The sequence below is a fragment of the Lagopus muta genome, chromosome 19 (genome assembly GCF_023343835.1).
Source record: "Lagopus muta isolate bLagMut1 chromosome 19, bLagMut1 primary, whole genome shotgun sequence".
Lineage (NCBI taxonomy): Eukaryota > Metazoa > Chordata > Aves > Galliformes > Phasianidae > Lagopus > Lagopus muta.
Genome location: NC_064451.1, coordinates 8,863,857 through 8,891,374, shown reverse-complemented (window position 1 = coordinate 8,891,374; position 27,518 = coordinate 8,863,857). Strand labels below are relative to the sequence as shown.

General features: G+C 40.6%; 2 protein-coding genes and 1 long non-coding RNA gene across 21 annotated transcripts in view; 1 reads left to right on the top strand and 2 right to left on the bottom strand.

Moving 5' to 3' along the window:
* Positions 1–23,869, top strand: part of LOC125702592 (spermatid perinuclear RNA binding protein) — a 72,789-nt gene extending 48,920 nt beyond the window's left edge. For 11 of the 17 annotated variants that reach the window (XM_048966083.1, XM_048966081.1, XM_048966085.1 and 8 more), the window contains one exon: positions 2,615–10,288. In XM_048966083.1, coding sequence (XP_048822040.1) covers positions 2,615–2,709 — 95 coding nt within the window. In that variant the 3' untranslated portion in view covers positions 2,710–10,288. Of the gene's footprint in view, positions 116–2,614; positions 10,289–22,969 lie in introns of those variants that run through there. The other 6 variants (XM_048966093.1, XM_048966092.1, XM_048966091.1 and 3 more) reach the window with 3 other exon arrangements.
* On the bottom strand, positions 51–10,381 carry LOC125702595 (uncharacterized). Its single transcript, XR_007380647.1, has 2 exons — positions 10,282–10,381; positions 51–786 (listed from the first exon to the last, which is right to left on the bottom strand). It is a non-coding gene; the product is annotated as an uncharacterized LOC125702595 (long non-coding RNA).
* A 539-nt stretch (positions 23,870–24,408) lies between the features above and the next one.
* Positions 24,409–27,518, bottom strand: part of RABGAP1 (RAB GTPase activating protein 1) — a 59,544-nt gene continuing 56,434 nt past the window's right edge. For all 3 annotated transcript variants that reach the window (XM_048966077.1, XM_048966079.1, XM_048966076.1), the window contains 3 exons: positions 26,698–26,769; positions 26,004–26,201; positions 24,409–25,213 (listed from right to left, as the gene is read on the bottom strand). In XM_048966077.1, the coding sequence (XP_048822034.1) occupies positions 25,091–25,213; positions 26,004–26,201; positions 26,698–26,769 (393 nt within the window). In that variant the 3' untranslated portion in view covers positions 24,409–25,090. The remainder of the gene's footprint in view (positions 25,214–26,003; positions 26,202–26,697; positions 26,770–27,518) is intronic.

Below are 27,518 nucleotides of genomic sequence, written 5' to 3'. Positions count from 1 at the left end.
GTTTACCCAAGAGAATGGTTCTGTTACCAGTTATGAAATTCCCAACTTATCCTGTTCCCCACTACTCATTCTTTTAGCAAATGGCAGAAGCTAATTCCTATTGATTGAACAACACAGTACAGTACAGAATGTTAGAAGAAAAAAGCCTTTTTATCCTGTTTCCTTTGAACACATACTTGAGCAAAGTCATTTGTAAAGAAACATCTTTTTCCTACTTTTTGATTTTAACAAAATGCAAATTTAGTTCTCTAAAACTTGAAAAAAAATGTTCTGTGAAATGTTACCTCATTTTCAAATAACTTATACCAGCCTTCTGTTATAGGGAAGAACTAGAAGCTTAAACCTTACGTTTTAAATGAAGTATCCAATTATGTAAAATTAAATTTGTGAAGGATGTATAGAATATAAAACACTGATCACAAATAAACTGTTTTGTTGTAACACAAGAGTACTGCCTGTTTCCTAATGCAGTCGCACAGATTCAGTTAATGACCTGTACTTGTTGTAGGGTTACTTAAAGTCTTAAAGTAGGGCGTAGTTCTTTAAAAAATAATAATAAATTAAAAAAAACCAACAACCACACAACAGAAACTTCACAGTTAAAATACAAGTTTGTAAATATTATGGTCTGTAATAAACTTAGTAAAATACGGGTTAGATATTGTTTTATTTTATAGAGCTAAGCATCAGTACCTGAGTTTCCTTAGAACCTTTAAAGTCAGCATACTGAAATTCTCAGTGACTTCAGTCTTAATTATCCAAGATTTTTCATTTGTATACAGAATACTGAAAAACAAACAAAGGGAATTAATCTTAGACTGTCTCTTTGTGTTAGGTTACATTCTGTGAAAAACAATGGAATTTCCCACAAAAGGACTCATTATGTAATTACAGCTATACACAATTAAGTCCGTATTGCCCAGAGAAAGGACAACGATAACATTACAGTCAGATTCTTTAGAACTCAAAAACTGCTTGTTTTCCTTTCGTTTTTTACAAAAAAAAAAAAAAAAAGAAAAAAAATGCAATTGTTCTTGTGGCCTTCTTCACTCTTAAGATTGTCTGCCCACCCTTGATTTTCCATTCACTATTTTTTCAGTAAGGGTTTTATTTGTTAATTTCTTATGAAAACAAAAGGTTCTCCTTTTTCCCCTTACATTTACAAGAATCTAAAGCAGCAACAAGGTCCCCATGAAAACTTGCTATTTAATTGTCCCAGTTCTTGTTGAGTGCTGCTGTGGAAAGTGACACACTTCAGCCATAGGCCAGTACTTTTCTTAAGTTAGTGCTCAAACCAAATGAATTCTTTTCAGATTAAGGAGCGTGCACACCTGTCCTGGGATCCCAGACAGGTCCCAGCTCCATGCTGTCTCCATGTACTTTAGAATTATGCACAAAACCTTCTGTAGGCTTCAAGCAGTCTTTATTAAGGTATCACCCCCACAAAATAAGCAGCACTGTGGTTGTACTTCTCAGACCTCACCAGTTGTTCTTCCAGAGGTTTGCTTTAGGTCATGCTCTTTTCAAGATTGTCTTATGCACTGCTCCCCAACAGAATTTGCTGTTGAGGCAGAGGGGTGCTTTATTTATGAAGAGGATCTAAGAACTGCTTAAAGCAATGTAAAGTTCCTCCTTTTCTCCATCCCCTCCATTACAGGGAAAGAAATTACACAACAGCTTAATAAGGGGTGGCTTATATAACAAGCTGCTCTTCTTAGAATTAACTGCAGCTGTGAAGCTAAGTATTTGTGCTTAGAAATATTTCTATCTTTAAATGTTTTTTCTTCTGCTGTAGCTCTCACTTTTGTTTGGTGCTGGTGGTACTTTAATAAAAAATGAAGATCTACTGACAAGCAGCGATGAGCCTGCTGTTGTCATACACGCATTAGTGTTGAAATAAAGAGCAGGGTCTGGAGCATGTAACCAAATTGAGTGGTGCTCATAAATCACCAACACATTTTGCTGGCCTATGGATGAAAGGAAGCCATCACGGAGCAGAAAAAGCATGGCTGATAAGAGCCCATTTTTGTTAATCAAATATTCATTAAAGGAATATTTCCTCTGCACACGTTTTTCCCCCTTCCCTCCCGCCCCTCCTCCCCCCGGCCCGTTTTGGAGTTCCCAATTGGCAACTGTTTTCTTTTTCAATAATCCCCAGATTTGTAAAATTTTCTAACAAAATAATGTCTGAACCAATTGTATACAATAAACATTTGTATACCAAAGAACTTGTTCCTTATTTCAAAACAAGGAGGGCGCTATGCTCTTTTCCAACATGATGGCAGTCATTTCAGACAATTGATAAAAGTCTTTTTTTTTTTTTGTCATTTGTTGGGAGTTACTAACCACATTGTAAACTTGCCCCCCTTGCTGCATATTTTACATTTCTCTGCTTTACTGGAAATATGAATGAGCTGTCAGTTCTTTGTTTAGAAAGTGGTAACCTTGGACAGTGTTAGATGTTTCAATACCTTCACAGAATTCAAAGTGCCCATTTTACAATGAAAATTCCACTTGCAGCTGAAAGAGCAGAGAAATTTAAATGGAGCTTTAGCTTCAGCCACTCTCTGAAATTAACATGAAGTTTTGCTTCTCTGCTCTTTTCCCACTGTAGGTGGTTTTTTCATTGACAGTCCCTATTGCCAGCCTCTCAGCATCGCACCTTTTATTATTCACTTGGGCCCTCAAGATTTCTTCTCTGACTTCTAGAACCATCAGGTTGTGTGGCTCGAAATGGCATTTTGTACATGTCTTAAAAGCAAGAACAAAAGTGGCTCGTTTTGAGGTTTCTCAACTTCAGACATGGAATCTGAATTTTTCCTTTTTTTTTTTCCTTCCAAAGTGCTTTTCTCACTTCTTGAACTTTGTTCCATTTAATGAAAAGCAATACTCCAAGCCACAGTCCTTTCTTTGGGTACATAGCAATAGATGTGTATATACTTCTGGTTATTTTCTTTACATTAGGAGAGAAAGATTGGTCTAGAAGGGGTGGGCTTAAGGGGGAGGGAAAAACAAAACAAGACCCAGCAGGGCGCTCGCTTTAAGCAGTGAATCCTGCATTGACTTTCCATACTTCAGTATTTTAGAATTTTAATACTATGGTTATTTGCATGTTTCCTATACAAATTGCTACAAAGACTTACAGTGGTCAATTCTGAAGCAGTAGTGCTTTGTACCATTGTACATGTCAGCACACATGAAATGTAGCAAAAAGCCAGGAAAATGTAGTATATTCTTCTCCAAAATCTAACTAAAAGTTATTCTTTCTCTCTCTCTCTCTCTCTTTCTTTACCACATCATTAATGTGAGGCACAAAAAGGGTAGGCCTGAACTTGACTTTGAAATAGTTGCTTTTGTGTCTCTGAAAATTATCACCAAATGATAGGAAAATGTAGTATCTGGTCAATCTCCAGATCAGGATCTTTGCTGCTATTATTTACTAGTTGGGTTTTTTCCTTCTAAGTATTTGTTTATTGATACTCTTAAGATTGTGAATCAGTAATCAGCAATAACTGAAAGGTAAATGTCTTTGCTTATGTAAATGGTATTGGAACATCTATATATTGCAGTTAAGACTTTTGAGCAGCTTTCAGCAGGTTAATACCACTTTATTCTCATTCTCTCCGGACCTTCATAGCCATATGCACTTGTATAAAATAAGCAGAAATTTAATGACTGTAAGCTGAGATCGTGATATAAAAGGTAAGAGATTTTATTTTCAGCTTAAAAAGTATTTTTACTGCTTTTTTTTCCTAGAAACCTCACTTACCTGTGAAAGTCTTGTATATGGTACGTTTTTTATTATTTAACTCTGTGTTTAAACAAGTAATACTTAGGTCTGAATTCCAACTTTTTACATTGTCAAGGCCAGTTCAAATATTCTGCTTTGAGTTTAATGAGAAAATATTACTTAATGCACTTAAGAAATAGTTTGGTTTTATCAGCAGACTGTTGTACTTCACATATCCTTTTGCACAGCCTAGAAAGCTGTACTGATAGTGCTGTGTGCGAGGCACTGCATTCCTTGCATACTTGCTGAAAACATTCGGGTAGGTACTGAAGCCACGGCCTGCGCTGAAAGCCACACCAAGGTGACAGGGATGTGAAATAAAAATGCCAGGTGGAATATGAACGCTATCTAACTTGTAAGAGAGAAATTATCTCCCTCAACTACTAAAGCTGAACTCCAAATGAAGAATGAAGAAGTTTGATATTTATTACAGTTTAAATCTGCAGAGATCAGACTGCACTAGGCCAAGTTAATTCACAAAGCAGCCGATCTGCTTTCCTCTAGTGGGCACAGCAGGAGATGGGAAGGCAGGCAGGCAGGGTTTAAGCCTACATGAATAAATTGTTCAGCTGTAGTTTTCTAAAGATAGAAATGAAAATAGAGACATCCATAAATATTTTCAGTGCTGAAGTAGATGTTTTAACTAATGTTTTACACAGGGGAAAATGGTTTCCGACTTATATGGTGCACATGATACGTGTAGTTTTAAAATAGTTACTTTTTTAATTTGCATTTATATAACCTTACATTATGCAAAGTTGCATAGTACAGTGCTCCTCAACTGCAATACTTGCAGCACTTGAAGTTGCTGGAAACAACTGTTTTTATATTAAAAAAAAAAGGGGGGGGGAGGGGAGTGGGGTGAGTGGGGTGATGTATTAACATTTTAGGGTCTCATTTCAGAGATGAAAGCATTAAATAGCCCTGACTGATCACAGTTCATACTGGTACAAAATTAGAAAAATACTTGGTATGAAATATGTAGTAGTAAATCAGACCCAAAGCTTGTTATTTTGCATCAAAATATAATGCCAAAAACAAACTGTATTTCATTTCAAAATTGAAAACATCAAACTCGGTAAATAACTGCATATGTAGGTTCTCCATAATTGAGGATATGTCTGGGTAAAATTCATAGGCTGATGTAGAAAAATAGCTGTCAAATTTTGTTAGTTTAGCTAATGTTGGTGGAAACTTGACCATGCAAGTGGCCTATGTGCTTGCACTGGAGGAAATGAACTTAAGGAACTTTACCATGACTTGCCTGTTAAAGCACACAGCCATTTGATTACATTTGCAGGTGCAACTGATGAGCCATCAGGATGTGCTTCCTATTTGGTGGTGCAGATTTTCATCTTCTGTTACCTTCAAGGTGCAAACGCAGGGCTTGGTCTGAAGCTCATTTAAAATTCAATTCATTCTTTCAGCTTGTCAGGCTAAGCAATCCTGATAGTGGAGCAGCAGGCTGCTCTGCTTCCTCTGGAAGACAGTATTGTATATGCTTCAAGGCAATGTTATGGTGCATTATAATGAACTTCTCTTGAGTATTCCTTTCCTAGGTTTAAATCAGAATGATTACAGTCTGACAAGCAGTCATCTGTCCAGTTCAAGAACTGAATAATGAGATGTCTTGCTAACTTCTTTGATCTTTCTTTTGTGGCCTGTATTTGGCAGCTTCATTTCTGTGTATCGCTTTCCATCAGCATTGTTTTGCCTGTGAACTTCCACATTTTTCTGTCATTACTGCTTTACCCTAACCATTCTGCCCTTACTACTTTGCTTGGAATCTTCACTTTCTTGGATCTTCTCCTTTTGTTCACTGAAAAGACACTAAATTTCTTTAGTATGTTTTTGCTCATAAAGCAGTAGATACCTCCAAAATTTGTCCTCATGGCTTTGTTGCACCCTTTCTCAGTAGGATGGATGACATGTCCTGATGTTGAAATACATACTGCACTCTTACATCTGTTTGTTTTTTTTAAGCCATTTGAAATGGCTGGTAAGACAGCCCAGGAACCTCAGCTATTGATGGTGGAACTTGAGCAAAACATTCATGTGCTGAAGTGTCACTCGCGAGTTCCACACATGCCTACTACATGAGCATTTGAGAGAACAGTTACGGACTAAATTCTAAGAGTAACTTTTAACTTAACTGAAATACCAGGCTATTATTTGATGAGTAAACTGGATAACAGCTGCTCGATCGATTTTGTAACAACCACTGTTACTCTAAGGCAGAAATAGAATCTGCTTTCTTTTGCATAAATACTTGCTCATTGCCTTTTTAAAAGACATCTCACGGGAGCATGTTTGAAGTGCCTTTTCTGTGAGCCTGAGGTCTACTATTTGATGGTTACTGAGCTGTGTCTTTCTAGATACACCCAGCAGTAAAATGTGGAAACTGGTTCCATGTGCTCTGTGTAGCTGCTATCTTTGTAGTAACATGTCTGTGAAGCAAAAAACGTTATAGTTTGAACTTCTGGTTCATGAAAAAGAAAGAATTCTGAAAAGTACCTTTCAACTCCTACATATCAATAGGACATTTGGGAAAGATCCATTCACTTCCCACCTTAACTCTAGTTTTAGCTAACCAGATGCTAACAGTGTGTATTTTGGGAGATGATGTCTGGCACTTAAAGGATTGAAAAAAACCAGAACTTTACAATGAAAAACTGGCCTGTGCAGTCTGGATTGGAGATAAGCAGCATTTACACTGACTTCAGAAGAAAAATGTGAGCTTGAGTGGCCTGGTTGGTTGACCCTGAGAGAAGTAAAGCTATTTACAGAATTGAGAGATTAAAATGCAGACTATTCCATTGTTAAAATTTATTTGCCTTTAGCTGCTCTTGAGTACAAACCTGTAATCATGCAGGTACTTACTTTCCCTTTATAACAATTTGGATTTCATGGAGCTGCGTGAGAGAGAAAAGTATAACCAGCCTGCTGAGTTACCCATGCATGACAGCAGTCTTCACCTATGAAAATCCCTAGATCCTGTACACTGCTAACCATTCTTCACCATTTTCCTTCCTAATGGGTGAGTGGCAGCTGGAATGCTTGTCAATTTACCCAGATATGAAACTCTGTATTTTGAAGGAATTATATATTTTTTACAAGGGAACTTAAATCCTGCTTTGCCAGCCACGTCAGATTTCTACAGGCATTTTCTGTCTAAAGATGGCTTTCAAACTGGAATGACTGGGAAGTGCACTGCCGTCTTGAGCAAGTGTTTTACCTGTACGTTATACAAACACTATATCAAAATCTGCATAAACCTTTCGAGATCTATTCCATCACCATCCTGTGCTTGAAAGCTTGTACGTTACAGAACCAGAACTGAGTAACAGTGAAAGCACTTGGCTAGGTGAAAGCATGGTGCACGATGCTTCCTGCCACCATGTCCTCCCTCTGCCAGGGCTTGCTGACTTCCTTAAGCGCACATTCAGGAGTTGGACCATGGTGACCTTATTCCTGGGCACTGAGCCACACAGATGGAGGGAGGCCAGCCTCTACCCATGAAGAGTCTGTGTAATGTGCAGCCTCTGTTGCCCAAGCAGTTTCTGTTGGACACAGTACACAGTCCAACTCTCACAACGACAATTTAGTGCCTGGGTAGGTGGTTCCTGATCTGTCTAATTTGTTGTCATGTAGCCAATGTGAGTTAATAAAATGATTCAGCAATTGTCATGGATCCTGCTGAATGTGTCATGGATCTGCTGACCCTGCTGCCATAACTTTCATTGCACTTACTTAAATACCCTTGCCACTGTTTTTTGTGCCTACCTCTTCCAAATTTCCTTCTGACATCCCTGTAAATAACTGATTCTGTTGAATTACAGAATTTTCTGTATATGTTTCTAGATTCTTGAATGCTTTTAATTGGCATACAAAGAGTTCCAGGGAAGCAGGTTTTCCTAGAAAGTCATCCATTTGCTGAGGGACTATTTCTACTCATGCAAACATCTGTGACAACTATTCTAATATCTTTGATCTTTCTTTAATAACACTTGCCTTCTGGCAGGAAAAAAGATTTAAAGTGTATCTTATCCAATTCCAAAATTATTTGTGTGTTTTTCCTTTAATTGGACTGCGAAGCAAAACTTCCCTACCCTGAGTTTCTTGTGTTACCAGGTAGAAAGAGGAGTGGCATGGAAACTTTACAGGTGGCCTGGGGAAGAGATCTCCAGGCTGGAGGTGTTCAACTGTGGGACATCAATCCCCTGCAATTCAAAAACTCATAAACGCAAGCAGGTTTAGTGTACCATCCTTGATCCAGTCCAGCCATGTCCTCAGAAAACCAGTCTGTATGCCTCGGTATTTTCAGTCAGCGATCCCTGACAGAAATAGCATAGAAACACATTGTCCCTGCTTCCTTTATACTTCTGCATTTGTACTTCTAAGAACCAGTGGATCATCACAGTCTAGTGGAGATCCCTGAACTGTATAAACAAATAGCAAACAGCACTTCAGTCTTAGACAAGATTCTAAGTTTCTCTTTGCCTCCTTTGCTCCACAGGTTAACATGCAATAATTGTGCATTATTACTTAGTGCATTTAGCTAAATTCTCTTTAGACAGATGCATTTTAATTAATAAAGAGAAAAAACTGCCTCCCACCCTCAAGTGAGTTCCAAATCACAGAAGCAGCTCACAGAAAAGGTTTCTACTTCCTGAGGCCCTGTGAAACAGCACAGGAACTCTACAAGGATTGGATTCTTTTGGATACATGACGAGATATGTTCTGAATGAGTTATGTTCAGATTGCTGTTTTCAGCTGGAAAGCAGACCGGTACCTTTCATTTGGAAAAAAAAAAAAAAAAAAAAAAAGAATGAAAATAAACTCTGCTGGATTCACTGAGAAATTCCATTCAGTGCAGTTGTACTGTGTGAAGAAGCAGTAACTGAATGTTTGGGACACAAACCCTTGCAAGCTTCCTGTTGGGGAAAAAAAAAAAAAAAAGGAAAAAAAACAGTACTGAAAAATGAGATACTTTACTGACTTGTTCAAAGTGAAGCAAAGGTGTATCACAGTTGCATGCACTATCTACAGTACAAGACTGTCTAACAACTCACTGGTTTCACTGCTCTGTTTTAACAGATCTGATTTGCTGTTAAACTGATCCTTACTGTAAGGCAGAAATTCTGTTAAAGTCATTTTAGAGGATTCACTGAAGAAACTCAGTACCCAGTGCTTATGGGTTATGAAGCAGCTTTCATTCATATTTTCTTTAGAATGTTAACCATTTAAACTAGTAATTGTTTGACATTAAGAGAATTCTCATCATAAAGCTGATTATAAAGCTGGAAGAAACTCTTTACTGGGAGGGTGGTGAGACACTGGAACAGGTTGCCTAGCGAGGCTGTGGATGCCCCCAGAGGATCCACAGGGATCCCTAGGAGGTGTTCCTGTCTATGGCAGGGGGATGGAACTACATGATCTTAATGGTCCCTTCTAAACCAAACCATTCTGTGATTTGTTTCTCAGCCCCGTAATTATGTCTCTTTAGCTTAATAATTTGTCGTCTAAATCCATGCCTATTTATGTGCAGGCTCTTCAGTACCCTGAAATACCTTGCCGCTTCCCACTGTACTCACAGAAATGGTAGTGATTCATCTGTTGTGTGCAAGTGGTAAGACAGGTAATAGGAAACACAGAAACATGATGGGATGCACACAGCCTTGTGCCTGCAGACTGGGGTTTTTCAGAAGAGGGTGTTCTTTCTGCTAGACCTAGCTGACACCGCACAGGCATTTGAATGCCTTAGCAAAAGTTGTTCTATGAGTTTTGTGAGAGAAAAATTCACTTCAGTGTAAGATTCAATTCAGTGTTTTGTCTCCAGTTCATGTGGCTAAATGAAACATTCAGGCCAAATACTTACCTTGACGCTTAAGAGGAGCTGAATGATCCAAAGTGGTAAGTGAAGATGTGCAGCTCAAAAGCAAATTTCTTATTTTGTATGTTGTTTTGTTATGTATTTGGTGCCTTAACTCTTTGTACTCTACTGTTAAATATGCTGTACAAGAGGTAGTTTAGTGGTTAAGGGAACTTTAATGATGTTACTGAACTAGCCTACAGGAACTGTAGCAACAACTGAAGTTTCAGTGGGAGAGTTCTCTTGCATGTTTAATTAATAATCCATTGATAAATTGGAGCTGAAGAATTTAAAGAGCATATAAAAATGTTAGCCATAGATTGAGACAGAAGGTATCAAATTTCCAACTTGAAAGTTTTGTGGCAGGAAGATAAAGGTACAATCTCTTCTGTGCTGTGTAAACAAAAATGAAAATGTAATTCAGCTGCCCAGCACTGCATGTTTCTCAAAATCTCTAGACTCTTATCTCTACTATGACAAATTAACTAATTCTAAAGGACATTAATTGAATGTAGTCATCCACTGGAACAGGGGAGCCGAGATGAGTTAAGAGTTGCAATAAATTAAAAAGTAAGTCCAAAATAGCATATGGACTTAATGCCTAATTCCTGCCTCTTACCTGAATCTAGAAGTTCCAGTTACCATAAGCCACTTTGCAGTTTACAAGGTGCAGTGCAGCTTCTACTTGAACACGTTTGCTTGCTGAACACACCTGGTCCTGATAGAATGCACTGAGAGAGAGAGAGAGAAGGAAAAAATGAAGGTAGAATGTTCCAGTTTGAGGACATTAAGTATAACAGACAGCAAGTTGGTGGGAAAGATGAACTGCCTTTTCCAAAGCCATAAATACCAGTCTACAGTAAAAAAAAAGGAGGTTTGTCTACTATGGTAAATCAGCAGCCTTAGTAAACTAAGAGCAATGGGAGGCGGTATTGGGTTTTTTCCTATAGTTTGCAAGAAATTAGGTAAGAGGCTTAAGCTATCCATGTCACAAGCTAAAAGCTGCTGCAGCAGATTATATTTTTTTTCCACTTCTGTAAATAAGCAGGTAATGAAAAGAGGAGGTGGAGAAACAGGAGAAATCCAGTGAACAAATTCTATTTGCCAATGGAACCCATGCAGTACACTGGTATGGGAATCCTAGCAACTTATTTGTGCAATATTCTAGACAATTTGCTCTTGCACAGAACAGAATGGTAACAAAGGAAAGCAGATACTGCTTCCAGAACTACAGTTGTAATGTATGAATTTCAGATCACTAATACTGGTATAACTATGACAAAGTAGGTTCATCTTACCATGAAAGCCGTTTTGAAACTCTATCCACTTACATTAAGCTAACAGCAAGTTTAATTATAACACTAATCTGTAAGGGAGTAGAGCAGAAGGTAAGTTTTAGCTTTGTACTTCAAAGCTGCTGTGAATAAGTTGATTAATAGTGTTCTATGGAAATAACTAGATGTACTTATTTATTTGTGCTCGTTTCTATGTTCTTAGAAAAGCACAAGCTTCTGTAAGCATAACCATCACAAAGCTACTCAGGGTACTTTGTCATCTCAGCAGTGGACACTAACTGCATCTTAAGTCAGCAGGCACAAATAGATCAAGCTTAATTAAGAGGAACAGAACATCTTGGCAGGTTTGCTTTACTACTGGTACTGTTATAATTTAATGATCTATGCATACAGAAATGTGTGTATTCCTGCACTTCTAGTATAACTTACAGTTCTGCAAGAGCATCCTGCAAACTGAACAAGTAAAACTCAGCACAGAGTATTATTCTTTCATTATTCCCACAAAGGGCTGTTTATAAGCAATTGCAGAGTGATAATGCTCGAAGCAGAATAGCTGTGGGCTGCAGAACATTGATATTCAGAGTAGTACAGCTTTCAGAAATTTAGTGATATGAATTATGAAACTCCTAATTCACTGTATAGATTATTTCTTGTGTTTTCAAACTAGCATCACTAGTTCCCTGCTCAAAGTAATGGGATAAAGTCAAGTGTAGTTCTCCAACAACACATTATTACACAGAAATGTACTGGAACAAAATTGAGCTTATACTGCTGAGAGCATGTTCTACTATACAGAGCCATTCTCTGGGCAATGCTGCATCATTTAAGAGTGGGTAAATATGCCTTCAGGGCCAACAGAACACACAACAGATGTTTAAAAAATAACCCAGAAGAAGCCTTGAAGTTTTGTCTGCTCATGCACTTAATCTTCCCTGAAAAAAGGTACAGGTACATTCAGACGTGTGAGTGAGTTATGTATCAGATATCACAAAAGCCTTTAAGGATGAATGTTTTAAAGGCAGTCTCCTTTGGACAAAAAATAAAGGAAGTTGTCTCTGTCTTCCAGTTCCAAAGTACAGCATCTTATTTCTGATCCTAACCCTAAATCAATATTTATTGATCAAACTGACTAAGCTTTTTAGGTTGATGAGCTCTCTACAAAGCAATTCTGTTCTCCTCTTGAGCCTCTGCAGGGGCCAACGACTGGTGCTTAACTACTACTTCTACTGCAGAATGTCACCTGTCCTCCAGCTGTGTCAGAACCTTGTGTGACACTTGCACTTCTAAGAGAGCAACACTGCTGTGGGGGTAATTCTCAAAAGTGCTAAATGCAGTGGAGCAAATCTCCGTGGGCTGTACACTTTCTAAAGTCCTGCCCAGGTCTTAGTGGCAAAGTTGAGCATGAAACCTGTACTGCCAAAAATACGTGGTATCTATGGGAAGATGACTTTGAGGAAAGGCTGCTGTCTTCCACATTCAACTTACAAACTTAAAATAAAAATAAAAATAAAAATAATAGTTAAAAAGAAAAAGGTTGAGCTTCCACCAAAAATCACCACCACTCGAATCAATTCAAACAACTGCTGTTAATTTGGGCTAAAATTTCTCCCCTGTGTAGCCCAAACTACCACCACCACCATCTGAAGAATTTTTAAACAGCCATCTGAGGGCAGATCTCTGCTAAGAGAGTGCATACTGCAAGGAAGACAGGTGATCTGGCAGTGCAGTATGATGTTACTTTTCTAATGACAGTTACTCCAGGACCAGGAAAAGACTGAGGCAGGGCTTTGGAGCAGTGTTTCATGCTCAGCAAGCTTGCAGAGGGAAGGAATGCAATTCTATAAATCACTTGTACTGTATTTCTGTTTCTAGACTTGAATGAATTTCACTTTTCCTTTGTGGGTCAGCATAGTAAACACTAAAGCAAAGGTCTATTTTTATAAATCTCTTTCACCAGTTGAGAGGGCTGACCTGCAGCCACCAGATGGACTTATTTATCCACAGAGGACAGAATGTTTATTTTTACACTAAATTACTTACAGCATTGAATAAAAGAAAATAAGGCCTTTGAACTATCTAAATAGTATCACCAAATTGCAGAAGTATGTACATATGGTGGACAGTTCCATCTTTCTTCCCAGTAAGTCTCTCAAAAGAAGTTACTCAGAAATAAACTTCCAAACGAAGTACAAGAGAGCCCTGTGATCTAACAACAGGTAATTTACGAACCAGGAGAAATCTCAATGAAGTGAGCTAGATCTACTCACTAGCTAAAAAAACCTGCAAATGTAAAGTAAATGGAATGCTCTTGGGATACTGAGTTGCTTCCTCACGTGATGCTGTACCCGGTACATTTGGCTTCATTTGACTTCTGTGTTGTGGTTTACATGCCAGCCACTGTTATAAACTGTACACAACACCTCTATTTGCACTGTAATCTTAATTCATTCGCCACTGATTGTAACCCAACGCCACAGACTTCTCTGTATATAAAACCATAGCCATGTCCCACTTGCTTTCAATAGCATACAATAAAGGCTTATATCTCTGTAAACAAAAATTATGTCCTTACTACTTATTTGGGTTCTTTAATTTTATTTTTGTTTGCAGTGAGGAAACTGGCTTTAAGGTTTTTTGAAGCCTGGAAAGCCATACATCTGTCCTGTTTCAGTCAGGTAACAGGCACAGCAAAAGGTTAACACAGGTTTCCCAGGCTGCAGTCTTACCAGAGGTTGCTATTTAGCAAAGCTGCATTTTGGGTGATGGAAACTTAAAGCATGTTTACAGCGTAAGGAGCAGAATGCCCTCCTGCACAAAGCCTGCAACTGAATAAAACATAGGGGAGAAAGGTCTGCATATGCATGCTGAGGCACAGATATTGTGCAAGGGCTGCTGCACACAAATTCTGCTGGGGGTGCGACAGCTGATGAGAGCAGTAACACAAGACTGAGAAGACTGTGAAAATACTGGCCAGAAATGGAAGTTTTCCTTCAGCATAAAAGCTGGACATTTTCTAGCATTTCGTTGATTGCTAAAATGCGATGTCTGTTTTCTTAAAAGGTAAATTCTAGAATTAAAAAAAAAAAAAAAAAAAAAAAGCAAACCTCTCACAAACTTTTATTCTATTCCACCCCCATCCCTTCATTCTATTTCCTAGAACATTAAATTCCTGGGGTCCCAGTTTGCCCTCTGCGGTCTGAAGCAAACCCAGGCCTCTTCTTTGTCCAGAGCCTCTGAGGGCACAACAGGATCCCAGGAAAACCACATGATTGCTGTTGTTTCTTTGAGGCTGCAACTCACAGCTTCCTGGAACATACATGTCCAGTTGCCTGGAGTTACAGAACATGCTTTTATCCTAGAAACTAACACTAGCCATTTTATCAGAAGCCCTTATCTTCTAAGTGCTTTTTTCTGGTCTTTAATTCAACTTTTCAAATCTGACTGCACAGATTATTAATCCAATTCAAAGGAGATCAACTCTGAAGAGGTTTAAAAAGGGTTAGGAGCTGACTTCAGTCATGAGTGCTCTTAATAAAATGATCTGGAAAGCCACAGCCTAGCATATATACCAATGGAAATAAGAAGTGGTGTGCGACCTCTGCACTCTGCAAAGCAGCGCGCAGCCAGCTGAGCCTGCAGTTGTGAGGCCAACAGCTCAGCCGGGCACATAGGAGCTACTGAGGGAACAAACCTCTGTACCAGAACTGCCTAGACCATGTTTCCTTTGCAAGGCAGCTCTATCAAATACTTGGAAGGTATGATCCAAAGAAGAACCGGCTGTAGTCAGTGAAGAAAACCCCATTAACAGTTGGCTGAAACAGAGGTCCATTTTACCCTACATACTGCCGTAATACTCTACCTATGTACACACAGCGTTACCTAGCTTATTAAGAGGTCATTCAGAAAGCTACCTCAGGATTAGCATCTCAGAGGTGCTGAGCAGACTGACAGCCCTTCAACTGCTGCTCAGTGCCAGCTAATGAAATGCACTGGGTGTGCTCCAGCAGCAAGCCAATGCCCTGTGGCATCACAGGAACGAAACACGGGGTAGATAAGAGAGTGGCACATGGCATGAGTTATATGATGCCGATTCTAGATCTATAAAGGAGAGTATGGCTCTCTTTCCTCAATCCTTGACCTGACATTGCTGGTCAAGGCAGCTACAGGGAGGCTGCTAGTTTAACCCCTTGTATCACTACTGTTCCATCCACCCCCTGCCAAAACAAACCACACAACCACTTCAGTCCATATACTTTTTCTCACCATAGTGCTTTATTGTTCCAACACTCAATGCCTGCAGCTGAAGGCAAGCAGTGAGCTCTCTAAGAGGAATAGCCCTCCCCAGGCTCAAGCCATTCCCACAGCTGCTTGACTGCACCAGTCCTGTCTTTTGCTGGCACAGCACTGAAGGGATCCCTGCAGAATCAACCAGCTACTGAACAAGCAAGAAGTCCAGCTTATCTTGCTGCCATCAGCACTACTTTAAAAAACTGCATACGATACAAAGAAAACTCTAATAAAGGATTTGTTTGACAGCCATGAAGGAACAAGCCAGCTTGTCACTGTACGTGACCTGATGCATCTCCAAGCCTGCCCAGAAATTCACACAGCTAGCTCTGGTTTCACTTTTCAATGAACACCAACACCAAACAATCTAAATTCCATGCCCTACTGCCTCTTAATTTATTGACGTGGCTTGGCTTATCCAGGCGTCAGTTCCCTTTTCTCATGAATGACAAACAGATCGCAACTGCAGATCTGTTAAAGGCAGCTGCGATGTTGAGGACCCTTGGAACTGGCAGGAAACTGCTCCAAACTGACTCCGAGGGCCCATTTCCGTGCAGTCTGAGAAGAAAGGTGCTCCAACAGTGAAAGTCAGGAGCTACAGCTGGCAGATCTCATTCACTCATCTCAGTAGGAGTGAGGGCAGAGCCCTGGCTGTGCTGTATCTGACTGTGGGGTGGCGGCTCTTACTTAAGAGCTTTGCACTTGGAGGCAGAAAGCACCACGCTCCATAAACCATGCCAGTGACAGCACGAAGTAAAAAATAAAGATCTATCCCTCCCAGCTCATGCTGCCCTGTACAGAAAGTAGAGCTGCACAGATTCTCTGCCATTATTCCAATCCCCTGTTCTGTAAATTTTGTCTGCAAATAGCTGAGTCCCTCACAGGAGGCATCTGTTTACAACACCTGACAGAAGCCCAAAGGAATTGGGCTGCCAAGACTGGACTGCATGTCTGAGCAGCTATCTCAGGATATCTTACACTCTGCTTATTCTCTCACCTTGCATGCTATGTACACAAAGGGCACAGGGACTGTTCGGGGTTGTCTGGGACTACCGACTGACTTCTTTTATTACTGGAACAAAGTAAGAATTGCACAGTGAAAGACAACACCCTCCCTGCAAAAATAACAAAACAATAACAGAACACTCAGACTAGGAAAAAAAAGCTGTGTTCAGATGAAAGTTGACAAACTGAAGTATTTTAAATGGATCTCACTGAGAACAAATGAAGGAAAATTGGACAAAATTGGACAAAAATGGAAGAGCTTCCCACTTACATCATTACTGGCCCCACTCCGTCCCAACTCTTCTAGAGACATTAAAATGAGCTCAGAGACGAGGCTGCTGAGTAGCTGCTGAAATCTAAAACCAGTCTGTTACTGTAATGCTGCAGGCACGCAGCAGCTCTAGAGTCTGTGTTCATGTCTGCGCTAGCAGCAGCCACTTCATTCATAATTCAGAGAAGTCTGGCTCAGGCTTCCACAGCCCCTCTGGCACACTGGGCTTTTCACATCCCATGCAGAAAACCCTTCAGGGCAATGCACAATCGTCTTCTCTTAGAAACACCATCCCTCCCCCTCCATGCTAGAGGGAATTATGCTGCGGTCCTCTGTCCTGGGTAGGCGGAGAACTCAGATGTACGCTGTAAGCAGCCAGCCTTCCTCCTCCTCCCTCCCATCCATTTGCTCTGGTGCATCATTATTAAATTACTATAAAACCACTTCTTTAAACTAACACAGGCCTTCAGGGCACAGAAGGCATTAATTCACTTCCCTTTCTTGTCAGCCAAGAACTGTGCCAAAACCACAATGGTTTTCTACAGTTTTCTAAAAGGATTGATTAAAAAAAACAGAACAAAACACACACTTTGGTCACATTGTGAAAGCTGATAGCGACACAGCTCTCAGTCTCAGTATTTTACTACTTTTTTCCTCATGCACAGAATTTGATTTAAAACGGCACAATTTTTTTCTCCTATTCCTTTCTTTCCTATTTCTATCCCTATTCTATCGGATAAACTGGCCTCACAGATTAGAAAATCTCATCAGAGTCACTATAGTGTCACCTCCCGAAGTTCATCCATTAACACAGCTCTATGCTGGATCACAGACAACTCTATGCATTAACAGATGCTCACAGCAGGGAGTTTAAACACACTGCTTTGATGTATTCATACTTTTACACCAACTGTACACTCTGCATGATGAGGGCTTCTGCTTCCTATCTGGCAGCCTGCAAATCTCATCACTTCTGCACCTTCTGGCATCTGTGAGTCCACAGTGGCTGTGATTCTATCTGAAGCACTATACAACCTTTCTGAAATACATTTGCCATACAAGCTGTCGATCGAGGAAGATGTCTGCAACGTCAGAACAAAAACAGTGTGTTCATTTCTGTAAAGCAAACTGTACTCTGAATTGTTACACCTCTGGAGACAGCCATGTACAGGGCTCCTCTGCACACAGAAGGCCCATACTGCAGGATCATGGTAAAGCAAACAATTTTTGGCCACATCACAGCAACTGTAACTTAACAGTAAAAGCGATTAAAAAAAAACACTTTGCCCTAATTTTTTAAATAAGCAAAATTGAAAGTTTTTTTTTTAAATCATATTCTGAAAAAAAATCACCATGATACACTTCTGCTGTAGTTTGGTATGCCTATCTCAAGCAGCATTATTAAAGCAAGAGAATAACAGAAAAACGTATCAGTACTCTAAGCCAAGTTCAAGCTGTACTACAAATACATCCCGCAGATTGATTTCATATACACTTTTCTGATTTTGTTGTGTCCTTTCAGATCCTTTCATACAAGGGCATAACACAACTTCCAGAACAAAAGCCCACAGGAGAAAAACATGGAGCATCTTACTCTGCTAGCTGCTTCATGTGCCTCACAGACTGCAGTTGGATTTACTGTAAGGAAATGAGAGGTCTTTGCTAACGCTGGGCATCTAGTATCCTCAGATTCCTCAGAAATCTCCAGGCTTAACGATTTCAACAGTTCATTCAAATAAACAATGTCTATAAAACTTACTGAGAAGGGTCTGCATGCTGAAAGCCATTTTCCAGCACAAACACATCTTCCTGGCCCAGCTGTACCAGTGCAGTTGGTTCTTGCCTGTGGCAGCTCTGCCCCTGATCCCCTCCCACAGCCTATGGCAGCCATGGCCTCGCCAGTAGCACAGCTCCTCAAAGCGCTCCCCAGCCTGGACCAAGCAACATCAGTGCAGCCGATGTTACTCATTTTTACAGCTGGTCTGAACTAACCCCTGTTCATTTTGAAAGAACAAACTGCTAGCACATCGATTAAGTCATTATTCTAATAGCCTACAACAACTTGTATTTGAGAGCAAAATGCTCTGATGCTGGCGTCTGCCTCTGAAAGAGAACATCTATCCAGAACACCAGGATATGCTCCTCTTTCTTCCACCCCAATGAAAGGGAAAACCATGCACACATAATAACAAAGTGCATCTAGAACCCGCGTTTGGTTCAGAGTGAAGCATTGTCACGAGTAGGGTACATCTAGCTCAGAGTGCTTTTTAGGACAGAGCCTATGGTACTCCCTTCTCCTAGCAGCACATCCCCTAGCATTTGTGCTAAGACCTGCCATCACCTTTTCTGGATCACCTACTTACAGAACATCAAGCACGCTACAGTTTAAGTAGTTCACAGAAGAGCCTTATCTACAGCAAAAAGAAGTCTTGCAAGAATAGTTCTCCACAATGTCTTAACTGCAAAATCATCTTAAGATGCTTGCATTAATCCAACTGGAATGGGAAGAGCCTAAGCACACGTAAAAACTCTGTCTCTGCTGCAGCAGACTGAGGATTTGATTCCATAACAAATCATCAGGCAGGCTGTAATTTCATCCCCTCTCTTATGCTAGCATTGGTATGCCTGGTGCAAGTGTTGTCACCAGAATGCCAGCAGGAACAAGCAGGTGAGAAGGACCTTTTGGTGCAGTCTAATCATTACATCCATTCTATCACACTGTAAATCTGCACCCTGAACAGTTTAAGATAGAAAACACGTTCATCACAGAGCGTGCTTTTCAGCAACGCTTAAGGCTTAGGACTTGTGGAGTTAATCATTAGAGAAACAAAAACTCAGCGCAGATCTGAGTGTTCTAAGGGAAAAAAAAAAAAATTAAGTACGGTGTAAGTACTTGAGCTTTAATTTTCCTTCTTTACTTCTTCTCTGATGTACACAGAATTAATATGACCTGATAACATGTGCTGTAAGGATAAAGCAGCACAAGCAAAAGCATTACCTTGAAATCTGCATCTCTGGCTGGATGCTGTTTGGCATCCTGACAGACCCATTCACTGCCCGAATTGCTTAATTGCTGAATTCTGTAAAAACAGATTGTAGCTCCCTGCAAGTATGGAGAACTTTTAATTTAGCATTAAACGATAATTTTACAAAGCTTATTTCTGTTACAAATCTTGTTATTTAACGTTGCTCTTTAGAAGTCTTGCATGGTCCAGGATTTTTACAGAACCATCTGCAGTAATTTCATCTATGCCAATTTGGGGCAAATCTCGTGATATAATTGCTCCATTAAAAACAAAAATAATTTCACAGAATTGGTTAGCACTCTGCGGCAGTTCTCAAGAGATCTGATAAATCACATTCTCCTCCCATTACCTTCAGGTTAGAAATCAGAGAATTTCTATTTACAGTAGTTTTCACCCCACGTATATGCATTCTTATGCATTAGGTGATAAACACACAGGCTACAAATTTTTTTCTACATAAAATTAGCTTCTGCACAGAAATAGCTTTGTCCATACAAACATTATGTCAACAATTCTAAGACCGACAGGAGTGCATTTTTCACGATTCCAGCCTCCTTTACAACAGAACACAGCTGGCACAGCAGAACCTCTACCAGGGAGGAGGCACCAGGAGTGCTGGCGCGGCCCCTCCTTGTGCAGGTCTCCCCGTGCAGGCAGCCATCCATCACACTGCAGATCAAGCAGTTTGCGTGCACGTTGCTTCATCAGTTCTCACATCCTATTGCCAAGCTTTCCACTCCTCATTTCACCTCTCAGCTGGTGCAAGAAAGGAGCAAACCTGACCCTACCCGACATGCTGGCACAACCACGGCTCCCAGCAGCCAGAGCGGGGCCCACCACCTTCCTCAGGCCTAAGGGCCCAAAGCACTGTCTGCAGAGAGCAGGCACAAGGACAAAGCAATGTGAAAACCAGTTAAGATAGAAGTAAATATAGATATTCTGGATAGAAGGTACTTCACTCCACAGCAACTAATACCTCCTTGCAAGCGTCTGCTGTTTTCCCACACACTGGTACTCTCCGTTCACCAGCACTTAGTGCCGCAATGGCAGGAAAGGTCACGGAGCGCTGCCTGCTGAGGGGCTCCACGGCCACCACCGGCGCCATTTGGGGATGAGACTCGCCAGACGCACTCAAAGGCCTCCGCTCACCTCAGCTCCCGGGCTGGCCCAGCAACTCCTAGCAGTGCACCACCCTTCAGTGCACCAACCCTCAGCTCCACCCTCCCACAGGGCGGGCCCAGCTGCTTCCCGGCCTGCCGCCCTCCTTCACAGCCCCTCGGCTCACCGCACAGCCTCCTGCTAACAAGATGGCGCCGTCAGAGTGTTCCATAGCCGGCGCTTCGCCACGAGCCACTGCCTCTCACTGGCTGCTTCTGCCGCCAATCAGCGCATCGACCTATCAGAAAGCGCTGTGCGACGCGCGGGCACCGCCCCCGCTCCTTGGGCGGGAGCGGAGCGCCATGCCGTTCCCACCTCGCAGCGTAGAGGCTGAGGCCCTCGCGGTCCCTCCATAAGTCTGCCGTGTGTGAAATCTTTAAGTCAGCTCAGTTCTGTTTATCTCGTCTTCTGCAAGACCCAACGCCACTGCAAGAAAACCCTTGACTGTCAACATTACTCCCAGCCAGGCAGCAAATACTCCACGCTCCCTTAGCAGCAGTCGTGCATTGCTCGCACAGTGCGTGCGTCCCCAGCGCTGTGAGCGGGCTGCCGCCGCATGCCCTCACAAATGCAGGAGCACACGATTAGTGCTTTGTTTCATTAGCATGCAGAAAGGCAGCAAAACCAAATCCTCATTCCTCCAACTCAGTATGGACACGTAGCTGTAAAATCTGGTAAAATCCTAAAGGGTTTTGTATGCAGAGTCTTCGGGGGTCTTGGGTAATGAAGACAGTACTGCACAGTGAAAAAGGAGGGCAATCTAAACCAGAAAACAATCCTTGCTGTGTAAACTGATGCCTCATTTTATTATTTCATTTAAGGGCCTCCAGGCAGGCAGTGCACGTTACTCTGCTCGCTCAGGCACAGCCCAGCACAGCCCCATGCCCTCAGCACACCGAGCCATGCCATCCCATTAAGCCCTCCAGAAAGGCACCTTCTGAAGTGTCTAAAGTTAGGCTGGATGAGTGCAAGCCAAGCTGCTGAACAGATGGAACAAAATCCTCCTCTTGATAGCAGGAACTTTATATTACTGCCACGGATAAGAAGGGCAGCTAAAAAAAGTCAAGGAGGTGGTTACATAAATTGCAGGAAGGCTTACCAGCAACACTTAAAGGTGAAGTTTTGATAGAGCTGGAACATTCGCTTCCATCCGAAGACCCTGCACAACCAAGAAGGAAAATCTCAGAAACTAAAAGGAGATTGTAACCATAGAGGATCAGTGCCAGAGAGCCCGGACCTCAGCGATCCAGCACAAAGCATTCGCAAGCAGCAGCCCAGAGCACACCAGGCTCTTCAGAAAAATATATAAGCTTCAGCAGGCAGTGTGGCATTCATTTTGAGTTCAATGCACAAAACCAGCTGAGAGCATATGTGAACAGAGAGATAATTAACTACAGGAGATAACATCTTATTACAGCAAAAAATGCTAACAAACTCATTCTTCTTTGCTTACAGATCTGTGATATATTCCTGCCTATAGCAACTTTGAGTCAATGTGATTTGTGGTTTTTTTTTCACCTTGCTCATTCAAAGGCTTGAGTACCTGTAAATTCATCTTTCTCATCTTAAAAATGATCTGCTTCCTTATATTTCACATGTAATTGAGCTTCAAAAGACATGCCTCTCAGCAGACAATCTGTTTTTCTTAGTTGCAGATGCCTTAGATGGAGTCAGAGTTGAACTATGCTGGTAATATTTATTTGTGAGTAATGTCTTTCAGAAGGATATCTAAAATAATCCACAACTGGAAACTGACTACAAAATATTTCTTAGAAAATGTTATAAAGCTTTTTGTTACGTTTGTTCCACCACCACACTGAGATGATGAGTATACGCAGCGCACAGTTTTGAGGCAATGTTTACTTAGTGGAACAAAGCAACTTTTCCTTCTTTTAAGCAGCACAGTTCTGGGGCAAAGTGGAAAGCACACACAATTTCCTACTCCCTTTGGGAAAGACAAATGGACAAATGAACTGCTTTGGTTGCTTCTCCCTCTCCCATCTTGCCTTTATTCGCCTTCAAACTTTCTCCAGAAGTTGTGATTATTGAGAAACTGCAGAGCTGGAATTACCAAGGTGCACCAGTCTGTGAAAGACAAAGCAGTAAAAACGACACAAACCTTATAATGCCATTCTCTTACAGGAAAAGTATGGGTAGAAAAATGACAGCATGATAACAGCCTCCCAGAGTAAGGCTGCTTTCAGAGTCACCTTTAGTCACTTTGGTGACAAAAATACATTTTTACTCCTTGTTATCTCTTTGCAGAACACACACAGTTGGGGGAGCCTGATCTGCACTGTGACCCAATTAGTGCATTCATCCAGTTGCACAGCTAAACCCAGTTCAGCTATGACTACAAGCTTCTAGTGAAGATGACGTGAATGACACTTCACCCCACAGAATCTATGTTACTGATGATGATAAGTAGAGCTAGGCTGCGTTTATTTTGCAGATCCAAGCGGAATTTGGAGGGTCATGGAAAAAAATGTTCTAAATTGGACATATTTGAGAAATACTGAGTCACAAGCCTCAAGCTGCACAAGGTCATTTTAGCAGTTTCTTTTTTCAAAGCAAAACCTACATTTTATTATATAAAGCAATGTTGGCAACACCAAGAATATGAAGTCTTTTTTAGCAAAGTCCTTTGCAGCACAAATATAGTTTTGGTCTGACAGAAGCTTGCAGATCCTAACACTTCTATTTTAGGAAGAGAATTGGTTTTGTATTGCAAAATATTTAATGAATTTGTTAAAATGAAATGAAACAAGGAAGTAGTTATACAATTTTACTTGTTTATATTTCAATTCATAAAGTATACACACTGCAACTATGCTACCACAATGTCCACGCATTTCATATTGATGGAGATACAAGTTTTGTTTTGTTTTTGGTATTAAACAATAGAGATAATGTATGCAGTTAAGGAAAAAAAGCTTGGACATAGCATGTTCTATTCTGTAGTTACAGAGTACATTAGCTAGCATTAGTACAGTAAACAAGAAAAAGGTAGAAATACAAAATAAACCAAATATCTTTATATACAAACCAGTGCCTCTTATTGTTACCAGCTTATACTCACACTGCACACGAAATTTATCCACTGATGCAATAGATACTTCAGCATAACACAAACCATTATAAATTAAAAAAAAAAAAAAAATACAAGGTGCAAAACTCCATTCTACAGCTTTCTGGTGAGAACTCAGACAATCCAAAGAATAAGCAATCCAAGCATGTTTAGCACCTATTAGTGCAACTGCATCGAGCATGGAAAATGACCTACACAACCTCTGAACGCGTTACCAGGGAAGCCAGTTGGACAGCTATAGATGCTCGCAGCTACACTCACGCAGTGATTTTTGCCTCATATATATCTCAGTTCATTGTTTCTTTGTCCCATTCATACCTATGTGCAAAACTAAATCCTGGAAGCTTTCTCAGAGCTTCACAGAAGGCCTGCTACAGGCGGGTAAAAACAACGGAAGAACAGAACAAAAAAAAGTGACAAAAAACAAACAAAAAGACTCAATTAAATGTCAGACCATCCACATGAGCAGTCCTTGTTAGCTGGGGATTTTAACGCTGTTGATATGTGGATCAAACAATATGACACAGAAGTGAAACAGAACTTCGCCAAGAATTCTGATTATTCTCGTCTAGCATTCAGCCAAGGCCCTGAACCTCAGGTTGCAAATTTGTTTGGCAAACACAAAAAAAAAAAAAAAGCTCAGAGTTGCATAGAATTGATTAGTAACAGAAAGAAATGCCAAACACAGAGATGGATGCTGCATCTAACTAGAACAAAGTGGGGCTGCGCTGACAGGAATGCTGAAATCATCCCCATTCAAAAACGAAACTTCACCTACTCTCTATATCCTACCTCTGGGGACTGCTTTCTGGCACTGATGCAGTTCTTGGTAGTTGTCTTTTTTTTCTTCTTTTTTTGCTTTGTTTTTCTTTTTTTTTTTTCCTCTTTTTTTTTTTTATAATTCCTTTAGTGACACTTTTCCTTTCAAATAAAATATTAAAAAAGGTTATAACTGTAAAAAAACCTATCGTATGTAAACTTAACAATTAGGGTTTGGTAAGTTCTCGTACCTAGTCTGTGAAAAGCCTCCAGCCAGACCGCAGAATGGAGTGTTTCTCTGAAGAGCTTCAATCTAGCTACATCACCTGTTAAATATCAGTAGTATGAAGATCCCATGTCTAGCAATAAAGCCATTTTTGTGTTTCCATCCTTTTTATCACTGACCTATTGAAATCCCGACATGCTGTATTTCTATTGTATTTACATTCTGGTCCTCTCGTGTCACAGAATTAAACATCTGGCCAAGGAAGGCAACAAAAGGTGTTGTGTTAAGAAGGTGTGTTTGACAGAACTGCATTTCAACAAGTCTCTTTTCCTTGGACTCCAGTCACTGTCTTTATAGAGCTTATTGTTCTGTTGAACCATGTTTTCTTTGCAGCTTGTACTTCATTCAATGCCAGACCCAAATGGTGTTCCAAATCCTGCAAACAGAAGAGTGATTTCTGTAACTTGGTATGTATTCACAGCACAACAGGAGTTGAACTAAGAAGGCTGTAGGACATCTACAATTTCTCAGCTATCACAGAAGTGAGTCTTAAATTGAAAGGAGCACAACAGGCGATGAAAGAAAAAAATAGAAAAAAGCTTCAAACTCCAAAGCAAGCCTGTGTCATTGCCCTCAGTGAAACATTCAGCTTCCTTCAGTACATGCGAGGTCTTTAATTCTTTCCTATCTGAGAAGGAGGTATTCCCAAAGGAAGTGGACTTCCTCCAAACTGACTTTTAAGTTTCTGGGGAGAAGCACTGACGTTGCATTTTTGGGCTACAAGAACAACGTTGTCATATTTTCCATAAATACCTCAAGTACCTGGAGTGCTTTCCAGTCATGTTTTAAGAAACATGTCTAACATTTGTCACATGTTAGCTGTTCGTTTAATGTCGATTGTGAGATAAAGAACTGCATGATTCAGTCCTTTGTCAGAATTTGGATTTCTTCCAGGGAGTTGCAGAATATCAGTAAGTTCTGCACTGCAGCCACACAGATGTCTGGAAGTTGTAAGGAGCTGGTTGGTAAACACAGTTCATGTAATTTGAATTATTTTATCTGCATACACTAAGTTTCAGACCCAGGGATGGTTAAGTAAGTCAGACAGGAAACAGCAAGTTACAGTTTCAACCAACAGGATCTGTTCCAAACTCTCTAAAACAAACACACTTTTCTAGGGATGCAGACACACCACATACACTGCAGAATGAATCCCAAAGTATTACCTGTATTTTACATTCTGCTTCCACAAGCTGCAGTTTGGTCTGGGCCAGCTCAAGCTCCATCTCCCTCAGCTGGTTTTTCAGCGTTTCCTTCTCCTCGTCCGTGTCATCATCCGAACCATCCTTGGCTGAGCTTGCAACCTTCACACGGCCTTCTTTATTGAAGAACTCCCGGCAGTGTTCACAGTCATCCACTTTTTGCTAGAGTAAATACCTGATTGTGAATGCCTGTACCAGAGTGCTGAGCACAGCCTTTCCGTGCCTCTGCTCTGGCAGCACAGCACCATGTGAGAGGGACTGCTAATGATCTGCAAACCCTGAACTGCCAGGGAGCACAGCCAAGCAGGAGCTCCGGCCGCCCCCAGGTCTGTGGACTCTGGAAACACTGCTGTACTTTTGGTAAGACTGCCTGGCTCAGATAATGGGCTGTGTAAAAGGCAGCCAAAAAAATCTCCTCCAGAAGAAAATAAGACCCCCTCAGAACAATTAAAACGTATTACTGCCAAGCATGAGAATGCAGGCAATATAACAAGGGAGAGATGAACACCAGCCATCCCTCCTACAATCTTCCCAAAACTGTAAGTCATGAAGGAATGCTCTTTCAACCATCATTTTTGCGATGACTAATTATGTGCTTTCTGTTATGATTTTGCTAAGAGATTTAAATGTTGTAGACTGATTCTATCTGTTCTCTTACCCGTATTTTTTCAATTTCAGCCTTATTTGCTGTTTGTTGCTTTTCCAGTCGCTCACTCAGCTGGGAACAAATCTGAAAAGCAAAGTTATGTACCAGACTATTTAGAAATGTAATTTTTATCCCAGATGAATGCTAAAGCATAAATAAATGCTACAGGAGTATTAACAGGGACAGTTTTATGGCTCTGAGAAAATAGGAAAATTGGGATACTACATTAAGTTGTGTCATTCTATACGTATTCTTCTATGTCTGTAGGAAGTGGTCACATAAGTTTGGTCTTGCTAAAGGAATCCAAAACGGTTAGGGAAAGCATGAGTCCTTTGGGACAAAGGCACCAGCCACAACCCCAAAAGTAGCAGTGCTTTTTGTTTGTTTGTTTTTTGAAGTCAGTTCCTCAAGACCCGTGTGACTTAAGAACATTGTGAAAGTTTCCATTAAAAAGACTCATCAGTTTAGTCCTTTGATACCTGATGATCAGGTGCTTGAATTCCAAAGTAAAATCTCTACAATGAAAAAGGCATCTTTCTCTCTTCTTGCATGCAATTACCATCTGATGGAAGAACTGAAGATGGGAAAGCTTTGCAATGAAGTAAAATCGAGATATACAGGAGCCCATATGAACAATGTTGGGCTGTCACTGAGGCCATGAAACTGGTGATCTATCAACACCTGTGTTAAGAGTAAACAGAGCTGGCCATCATGATCTCAGCAAATACAAGTGCCAGCTTCCTGCTTAAAATAGCTAAAATGTCTCCTCAAAGGAATGACACAAATCTCCTGGGATGCCTGAGATTGCAATTTGACTGCAGAACATGTAATCA